Raw genomic sequence first — 9,898 nt, 5'->3', positions numbered from 1 at the left:
GATTTTTACTGTTTTTGCGAGCTTTTTCCTATCCTCGACTCATGTTGAGTTGCAAGTTCATGGCATAAAATTTTGTTGTAAGATATTATTTGGACTGAATTTTAAATAATTGAGATTTCCATCGCCGTGTGACGATCAAATGAGCACAAAAAAAGCAATTTCTAACCCGTCTTATGCTGCTAAAACCTCAACATAAGCTTAATGTCAGTGTAAAATTGACGAAATTAACATATTTTGAGTCTAATTATCCTAATTAAGTTTCACTTCAAGGATTTTCACATGATTTTGCCTTATTTACAGCTTATTTTATTATTTTTATTCGTTTTCTAGTAAAAAAATTGTTTCACGTGCGAAAGTTTCGTTATTATTTTAATATGTGTTGCCAGTTTTAATTTCTAGAACCCATGGTATGCAAGAAATAATTTAAAAACTCCAAATTATTTAGTGTAAGAATTTAAAGATGCATTTAAAAATGGCGTTCAAATTAAAATCAGAGTAAAAGCAGGTACTTTGCTCTGGCGGCCCCTGACACTACTGGGATTAAAATGTTTACTAGTGATTAATTTCTAAATAAAATGTTACGAAATTATAAGGATAAAAGATGAATTTCACTTTATTTTCGTTCATAACAAGGTATTGAAATCCACCATAACATTCTAATTTAAGTTTTAAAAACTTACAATTAGCATCAAAGTGTCAGCCTGTGACTAGACGCTTAAAGTGCGAAATACAATTTTAATTAGTTTAGGGCAAAAAGTAAAGCTACGAGTCGTGGATATAATTATAATATTGTTGAAATCGTTGTAGGAGAGGTGGGAGCAGAATAAGTAATGTGATGTAGAGGATGTAGATCGGGTAACTTGCTAGTAAATATTCCTTGTCTTTTAAAGTGAGTGAATTCATTTGGTCTGCTGCAATTCTTTCTTGACGAAAATGTAGTCGTTGGCCAACCAGTTGGGGTCGGTCACCTCGCTGTCCACCACGTAACCTTTCGCCTCCATGAATTCTCTAAGGGCTTGCTTGCCGTCTTTGCCGTGAATAAACTCAACTGACAATGTCTGGAAAAATATTAATTCAACATAATAAAATACATCGCGACATTTTAGTTCTCTTGCAGCCTAAGATTTAGGATCAAAAGATTATTGAAACCGATTTAATTAAGAATGGAAACATTTCACGCTAGTATCTGGTGGATTTGGCATCAATTGATAAGAAAATTTACAAATAGACCATGAAAAAAATCAAGCGTAAATTAATTATAAAAATTATTTACTTGCTTCATTTATCAGAAATTATACCGCCTAATGGAATTTCTCACCTTAATGTCTAATTTGTCGAAGGGTATAGTTTTGAGCACGGGCAGCTCGCTGCCTTCAACGTCAAGGCTGAAGTAGTCTATTGTGCTTTGGTTGAGGGAAAGCAGGAGGGACCACAGCGGCAGGCACTGAACGTCGACGAAGCCCTCCTTGCTGGTGCCGGCGGGCAGGTTGCTGATCAGTCCCTGGTTCTCCTTCTGCTCAAACGACACCTACGCAGGAAAACAAATAAATTTGATGCTTTTTTTCTTTGCTGTTTCATTCGCAGGTGACAAAGAATTTTTTTCTTGGTCAAGATGAACTTAAATTTGAGATTTTGGTCGAGAAAAACATGGGAATCAACACCAAGAACGCTAATTTTGGCTTTAAAGCCCAAATACCACCCCTGTAAACCTTCCAAGGAATTGATTACAACCCCCGTCATAACTTGTTAACAATTATTGAACCTATTATATTCAATTTGGAACATTCATTAAGTGCATCGCATTGATAACTTGCGGTTATTTTAAGATTTTGACGAAATTTTGGTGACCTTGATCCTTATTGCAAATTTCTTGCTCCACTAGTTAGCTTTAAAATTTAAAATGGCTTTAATTTTGACCTTTTCGTACTTCTGGAAGTCAAGATAATTGAATTTCAAGCAAATAGAACTTTGTTTCCGTGTAAATTGGGCATTTTGTTTTCATTTAAAATATAAAAAACCCATTTGACCAACTTCCTGTTACTTTATAGAATAGTTATTTAATAGAATCTGTTGTGTTTAATAAACAAATTGAATTGAATCAACTTGCTGGACGTTTTAAGTCAGTTGACCTTCCCATTTTTGTGTAAGTCTTAAAATTATAATTTATCTTTTAGTACCAGTGTCGGGTGGGAAGAAAGACTAAGGCAAGTGGGCGACAGCCAGACTTTGCGCCTCCGCGGCAGCATTTTCATGAAGTTAAGGGGGTCCGCTTCGACCACCAGGCCCTTCCAGCCGAGGAACCGCTCAAAGTAGAGCGTGTTGGAGCGCGTTTCGCCGTCCAGGCCACCGCACTCGACAAAGAAGCCGTTCGTCTTGTTCCTCAGCAGCCGAATTATCTTCTCGGACTGTCCCATTGAGGGGTCTTGCACCTCCGGGCTCTCCAGGCAGTAGGCCGTCTCTGCCGCGGCAGGACTCACCAGGAAACGGTCCCTGATCAGGTCTAGCAGCCAACCTTCGTCGCCCTGCACCTCCGCGGCGTTCAACTGGTCAACTGAAATTTAAAAAAAAGATATTAAATCGAATTCTAGTCAAACCAAAAGTTAATTTTTATAAATGAAAATAATAAATTAATTATTCATGAAAATAGAAAACAGGATCATCTCACAAACAACAAAATATTTGTGAAAAGAATCGATAACAGCCACGAAAACAATTTTGCTTTCGCAATAAATAAACAGATTGCTCCACCTTTGATTTAAAATTTTCGGATGCTCTTTTCACTGCAATTTCAGAGTATTCGTGGCGAAAAAAGATTTTAATTTTCAGCTCAATTATGATATGTATTATATAAATCTCACCTTGTTTTTTGGGGTAGTTGTACCAAGTGTTGAAAACATCTGAAACGATAAAAAAATAATAATTCTCATCCAACCCAATTTCAACACAATTCATTCACTTTTTGCCCTAATTTAATTTTTATATCATACCTTGGACTAGGGTGTTTTGGGGCAGGAACAAGCCGCCAAAAACAGAGAGCCATTTCGCATAGGAACCGTGAACCACTGTCTCCGTAAGGGTAAAGTGCTTGAAACACTCCTTGTCGGGCAGGAAGTCCTGTTTCAGCATGCCTCGAGTCACGACAAGGAAAACTACAGCCACCGAGCAGGCGACCAGCACGAGAAATCGGCCCTGCCGAACCCGACGGCGGCCCAGCAGGGACCACGACACTTGCATGGTCCTTCACTGTGTTACTTCATCTCAAGATAAGATAGAAAAACGCGTTTCCAATCAAAGTTTCGTGGTTTGCGGTTTTTGTACATGCGGATCTTTAAGGAGAGAAAACTGAATAATGATGGGCGTGCACCTACACCTACACCGCTCACCAGCAGGCGGTGATTCAAAACAGAATCTGTGACGTCACTGCATAATGGAGATATGAACAAACGCCATCTTTAAATAGTTCTGAAGCACTGAAGGGTGAATATAAAACGTAATTAATGGCGGATTATCGCACCTTTTATAAATTCATTCATTATTAATTGAATCAAACTATAGAATGAATGTCTACGACCATATCATGTTGAACACACCGGTTCTCGTCCGATCACCGAAGTTAAGCAACATTGAGAGCAGTCAGTACTTGGATGGGTGACCGCCTGGGAACACTGCTTGTTGTAGGCGCAACTCCTTTTTTCCACCGGGGAGAGTTAAATATGTAACTTTGGACAATTTTGTGAATTGGATTCCTGCTTTTTTCAAACCCGACCATCAGTCAAACCCACTGCATTGCAAAAAACTGTTTTTTGCGGGTTTTTTCTGCAATTTTGTGCATTTTTCCGATACACATGCATTCCTATGGAAAATAAAAAATTCTCATCATGGATGACCAAAAATAGGGATTTTTCAAAATCCCCAAAATCAGTATTAGAGCCACTGGTTCCACCAAGAGACGCAAAATTTTAACTCTCAACGTAATTTTCTGAAATTTCAAGACACTTTTGGAGCAAAATTTGACTATTTCTGGTTAAAATTCGGAAAAATGTGAAAACACCCAAAACTGGTGGGTTTTTTCAGCCGGTTTTTTGCGCAAGAAACCAGTGGTGCATTTTTGCGCATTGCAAAATTGGCAAACCCTGGTCATTTTAGCTCTGTTTTTTTTTAAATACGATTTTTTTTAAAACTATTCAATTTTTTAAAAATCAAAAAAGCCATTGAAAAGTAGTCCCAATGAATGTTTGAGCTTTTGTGAAAGTTCCATATTTATTTTCACTTCCGGTTTCAAGAAACTCAATAAAACACCAATTTTTTAAATATTTTCATCGCCAAAACTCTGGTTCTATGTCTAACCATCCGAATTGCAAAAAACTGCGCACCAGTAAAGCTTGTCTTCTGTCTTGATCTCCCCCTTTATATCTCTTGACCGACCAAAAATAATTATAAAAACTATGATTTTAAATTTTACCAACAAAAGAAAAAAATTGGCATCGTTTATTTTAAATTCCTCCAAAATTTTTATCTTTTAGCCAGCTTGTTTTATCTTTACAACCTTTCCTTCATTATTCATATCATTTTCAGGACTCAAGTGATAAACTTTATCAAAAAAAGGTTGTTTGATAATGTGCGGCAACAAAGACACGTCAAAGTTCGGTTTGGAAATAAGAGTAGAAAATGGTTTTCCTGCGACACACGTTTTTACCGTGTCTGCGAATTTCCACCGTGGTCCTCTTCTTCTGCTGCGTCTACTGCGCCTTCTACTGCTTCTCGAGCAACCAGGACCAGTCGGGCCTCGTCCTGACCGACTTGGGCCGCATGTTGGGCGACCTGAACGCGTTCGACGCGACGTTTGGCCGGCGCCAGGTCGTTTTCTTCGTCGAGACGAGCAACTCGGGCAAAGTGTTGGAGCGCCACGTGTGTTCCCTGGAGGCGGCCGCTAGTCTCAACCCGAACGTCACCGTCCTGCTGGTCATGACGCAGCAAACGAGCCAAATTCGACGGGAAAATAACACTGCCCTCGTTCGCCTCCTCGATGAATACCCTAATATTCGGCTAGCCTGCGTTGAATCCAAGCAGGTAAATTTTTACTGGATAAAATCAAATGTATTTATATGAAAACTATAAATTTATCGGTTATTAGCTACAATCGAGTTTAAGGAATAAAAGTATTTAAATTTTAAGGTGCGTAGAGATGGATTTTATTGGAATTTGAATTACTTCCATTTTTGTCCTTAAATAATAAAAAAAATTAAAATTTGATCAGAGAATTTATTTACTGCGCAAAATTTCAGAATTAATATTAAAAAATAAAAAATTTTAATAAAGAAAATTTCCAAATTCTTGCACTCTGTTCTCTACGTGTCTCACAAAGGACCTAGCTACTAATGGCGATAACTATTAATGATGCAATTATTAAACTTTCATAAAATACGAAAAAATACTGTATCATGTTAAAAAAAAGCACCTTAAAAATAAATGGCAAAATATAAAATGGCAATTTTAAATATATATAAAGTCAAAACGGTAAAGCTTCGGTATTTTTCTTGTTATAAATAAAATCATGACCTCTTAAAGTGGAATGATAGTGATTTTTTTATTTAAAAAAATGAAATTCCATGTTAAGATAACCCTAACCGACCTATGTTTTCCATGTACATCTGACCAAAAGTGCCACAAAATTCAATTTTTCGAATTTTACCGGTTACGCCCTCTTTTTTTAGCATATGAAATTAATTGCTTCCGGGGTGAGAAAAATTATAAAAATTTAATATTGAGAGAAGATAAAAAATAGTGCTTTTGAGTCTTGAAAGAAATTTTTTATTTTTTCAAAAATTGCAGATTTTCAAAAGGGGTCTGTGTTTGGCTTCATTAAAATTCACTAATTCATAGTAGCGTTAAATACTGCCTAAATTCAGAGAGCTGATTAAATTTCCAGTTTTCCCTCACTCAGCAAAATTATCTCAAATTTAAAATTTTCGAAAAAAAAATTCGTCTGAAAATTTCAGATGTCCGTTAAAGAACGTTTAAAATTTGTTTGGGAAAAATCAAAATACCCAAAATTAAGTTAATTTATTCAAGAATCATCTCAGAAAAAATATTTCTTTCATTTTAATAATTTTAATGATTTTCAGAGGCAAACTCGGACCCTAATTGCCATCAGAAAATTTTCTCCGAAATTTACAGTGCTGCACTGTGTTTTCTCACATGATTTGGAATCCTCTCATCGAGATCTATCGGACAACCAGTGTCTTTTTTTGGGGAAATGCGGAATTTCAGAAAAATCGTGATTACACAATTCCGTTGAAAATTCTCCATTTAAAACTATGCTAAAAGTTTCTCGAAAATTTACAGTGCTGTCTATGTATTTTTTTAACTGTACATGATTTTTAGGACCCAATCTGTATGTGTGTTAAAGGATTTTGCGGGGAAATCCACTATCATTCCTCTCTATGTTTGACTTTTTTACAAAAACCGAATAAAATCAATCATCGTCATTCCATCAAAAACAAAAATTTAATTTATCTGAGAAGGCTATATTTGCTATATTTGCTAAAAACTAAAACGTTGAATTACCTTGTAAAAAAACCTGTTTACAGTTAAATTGAATTTTTTGTCAAACAACAACTCTTTCTGTCTGAAAATTTTAATAAAATAAATATTTTTCTGAAGAGAAATACCTAGTAGCAATCAGTTTAAACCAAAAATAATTCTCTTTATTTGGTCAGGAAATTATTAATTAATCAATTAAAATCGTTTCAATTAAAGCTGTTGAAAAACACCGTTCTGGAGGAAATTTGGACGACGAAGTTTCTTCACTCGGTCGCGCCGGTGCAGCACCTGAGCGACCTGGTGCGTCTGGCGCTGCTTTGGCACTTTGGCGGCGTCTACATGGACCTGGACGTGCTGACCGTCCGGAATCTGTCCCTGGTGCTGCGAGAGGCCAACCTTTTGGCCGCCGACGACGCGGACCACCTGAACAGCTGCGTCATGGGCTTCGAGCGGCGCCACCCTTTGCTGCAGACCCTGCTCGAGGTGGTGCGTGCCGAGTACGATCCCAAATCCTACTCGACGGTGCCCACGGCCATCAACTCGGCCGTCGTCGCGTATTTTAATTTGTCCGTCGAGGAGGCGGTCAAACTCAGAAAATGGCAAGGCGTGCGATTCTACAACTCGAACAGCTTCAGTCCTTTCAAATACGCTAAATACCTGAACCTGTTCTACCCGACCAGCATTAATTGGGCTGATAGAATTTCTAGAAGTAGCTACGGAGTCCACTTCTGGGGCTCTCACACCAATAACATTTTGTTCAAAGAGAATTCGACTGCGCCGTTTGTCCAACTGGCGCGAAAATTCTGTCCGAAAACGTACCCCAGTTTGTATACATAAAAGTCGGTACATATCAAATCGGTTTCCATTTATATTCAGTTAAGTTTATTTATTAATTAATAGTTTATTTCTCTGCTATGTCATTTACATATATCAAAAAGAGTAAAAAGGCACATATGTATACAAAGTGATCAGGTCACTGAAACGTCGGCAGTCAAAGAATCGTCGAGTCGTACACAGCCTAAGCTAAAAAACACTCACAAACACGTTAAAACTCCCGCCACAAGTCATTTTAAATTATTTGATGGTTTTTAATAAATCAAGCAGTTTTAAAATATAATTTCGTGTTTGATTTTATTTTATATTTACACTTCTGTATAACTTTTTTCTTTTTCATAGAGATTTTAAAATCTAATTTATTTATTTTACGTCAAAGTAATGGGAGTTTTCTTTGCGATTTAATCGAATAATTTTGTCAGAATGGTGTTTCTACTTATTACAGTATTTTAAGATACAGGTGTGTCAGAGCAAAAATTTTAAAAATCCTGGTTAAAAAAATATAGACACGAATAAGTTACTAATTTCTTTATTAAAATCAAGAAATAATGCAATTGGAAATTTAGCAAACGTAAGGTTTTCTTAGTAGTATTGTAATCATGCAGAACTTTTTTTGAAAAGGATGAGTCTATATAATATACCATAAAAAATTGTTGTTTTAACTAAATTGTGTCGAATACATTAAAATTATAGTTGCTCTATATTTGCCACTTTGCAGATTTTCATCCGATTTTAAAAACTGTTGTTCTTTCAGCATCACAATTTTTATACTTTCAATGGCTTGAATAAAATTATTAAATTCCACACATTAAAAATACATTTTCCCAGTTCAGTGGTAATTGACGTGCTCAAAAGTACCTTTGAATTATATGAATGAACATCAATACTTTCTATTCTCGAGTGCGATAATATTTTGCGCAATAAAAGTAAGATTTTTATATTGTTTGATTTTGCATGACTTAAAACCCGACATGCAACTGCATTGGCACCATATAAAATCGACGGGAAAGCAAATTTTCTGTCAGTGTTGCTGCAATTGCAGCTCAACACAATGGATTGGATCGTTCCTTCTGTTCTCAACATTTGCTACAAGGTGAGATTTTAAAATTCTCAAAAATGATTAATGTACACATTCATTCTTGTTCAAACTGTTAGAATTCACGTCTCTCAATCATCTAAATGACACGAATTTTGTGTTAATAATTTACGAACTAAATAATTACTTTTTTGCTTGGAATATTGAATTTTAATTCTTCAGATTTCATATTTACGCTTTGATATTTTTTTAAAGTGATACTTACCATATATTTTAAAAATTGGCCTTTATTTGTTGTTAAAATTTTTAATTTCAGAAGTTTTGAGCTCTTTAAAATTTCATTTTATGGATAAAAATATTAACAAAAAATATTTTAAAAATATTGAATTAAGTCTCACTTCAAAATAAAAATAAACCATACATTTTACAATGACCTAAACGAGTGATTTGCACATCCAGTACTCAATTAAAGATTAATGATATGGTAAAATTGTAGCCACTAGACCAGCAAGACATGCTTAATTGTAAATATTTTATCAAACATATTTTATGAATAAAATGATTTTGAAAGGAAAATTCAAACTCCAATCGCTCGTTATTTGTCTCAACACACATTTAACTATTTTTTTAAATTTAAAAATGAAATAAAGGTTTTTACTAGTAATTTTTTTGCAACCCTGTTTGGTTCACAGTTGCTGATCATGGTCGTCGCCCTGTCTGGGCAGCAGCCAATATCAGGGCACCTGCTCCAGCCGCAGAATGCCCTGGCCCTCAGGTTCGGCCCTACGTCCTTCTCGAGCGTGGCATCCGGCGCCCCGCGTCTGCTCTTCCACCCTCAACCCCTGCACGACTTCAACCCCCCGTCGTGGCCGCCGGTAAAGCACCCGTGGAGTCCGCCGCCGCCTCCGCCACCCCTCGTCGTGCACCACCACCACCATCACCACCGAGTGGTGCTCGAGAGTAAAAAGAAGAGGCCGGTTTTCATGGACAAAGTTCCAGTCAACCGGCCGTCCACCACGTCAACAACTACAACAACAACGACGTCAACAACGACCAGCACGTCGACGGCGCGGCCGAGGGAGACCTCAACGACCGCAACGCCGGCGGTTTCGACGAGGAAGCAGCAACAGCAGCAGGTGGACGAGGCGGAGGAGGACGAGAGCAGCGGCCCCTGGAGCGAGGAGGACAGCTGGGAGCAGGACAAGATTAATAAGGGCAACAATAATCAGAGCTCTTGGCACAGTGACGAGCAGCCAGACGATTTTTACCCTTTTAGGTTCGCCAATGTACATTTGGGATACAAAAAGAAGTGATTTTTTGTTGATTTTGGTTTGTTTTATTTATTGGGAGTAGGTTTTTGTCATTTTCTGTTATTTTTCTTTGCATATTTTTAACTATCGCCATTCTGTTTTATTGTAAGTTTTTTTTAAATAAAATGGTGCTTTTTTAAAAAATATTAATTCTGCACGTTTTAGCTTAATTATC

At 36.8% G+C, this 9,898-nt stretch overlaps 3 protein-coding genes and 1 non-coding gene across 4 annotated transcripts; 3 read left to right on the top strand and 1 right to left on the bottom strand.

Annotated features, from left to right (window-relative positions):
- Window positions 1-586: 586 nt before the first annotated feature.
- Window positions 587-3,367, bottom strand: LOC135947459 (uncharacterized). The gene is made up of 5 exons (XM_065496345.1): window positions 2,988-3,367; window positions 2,859-2,897; window positions 2,178-2,551; window positions 1,319-1,528; window positions 587-1,058 (listed from the first exon to the last, which is right to left on the bottom strand). Exons 1-5 carry the CDS (start codon window positions 3,232-3,234, stop codon window positions 900-902), a joined length of 1,029 nt encoding a protein of 342 aa, XP_065352417.1. The 5' UTR covers window positions 3,235-3,367; the 3' UTR covers window positions 587-899.
- A 195-nt stretch (window positions 3,368-3,562) lies between these two features.
- Window positions 3,563-3,681, top strand: LOC135947544 (5S ribosomal RNA). Its single transcript, XR_010575641.1, has one exon. It is a non-coding gene; the product is annotated as a 5S ribosomal RNA (ribosomal RNA).
- An 836-nt stretch (window positions 3,682-4,517) lies between these two features.
- LOC135947460 (lactosylceramide 4-alpha-galactosyltransferase-like) lies at window positions 4,518-7,577 on the top strand. The gene is made up of 2 exons (XM_065496346.1): window positions 4,518-5,070; window positions 6,760-7,577. The coding sequence occupies exons 1-2, from the start codon at window positions 4,669-4,671 to the stop codon at window positions 7,378-7,380; spliced, it is 1,023 nt and encodes a 340-aa protein (XP_065352418.1). The 5' UTR covers window positions 4,518-4,668; the 3' UTR covers window positions 7,381-7,577.
- A 750-nt stretch (window positions 7,578-8,327) lies between these two features.
- On the top strand, window positions 8,328-9,898 carry LOC135946620 (serine proteinase stubble-like). Its single transcript, XM_065494912.1, has 2 exons — window positions 8,328-8,470; window positions 9,106-9,898. Exons 1-2 carry the CDS (start codon window positions 8,429-8,431, stop codon window positions 9,724-9,726), a joined length of 663 nt encoding a protein of 220 aa, XP_065350984.1. The 5' UTR covers window positions 8,328-8,428; the 3' UTR covers window positions 9,727-9,898.

The sequence above is a fragment of the Cloeon dipterum genome, chromosome X (assembly GCF_949628265.1).
Source record: "Cloeon dipterum chromosome X, ieCloDipt1.1, whole genome shotgun sequence".
In the NCBI taxonomy this organism is placed as follows: Eukaryota; Metazoa; Arthropoda; class Insecta; order Ephemeroptera; family Baetidae; genus Cloeon; species Cloeon dipterum.
Note: the sequence above shows the minus strand (reverse complement) of the source record. Positions and strands in the feature narration are given on the sequence as shown.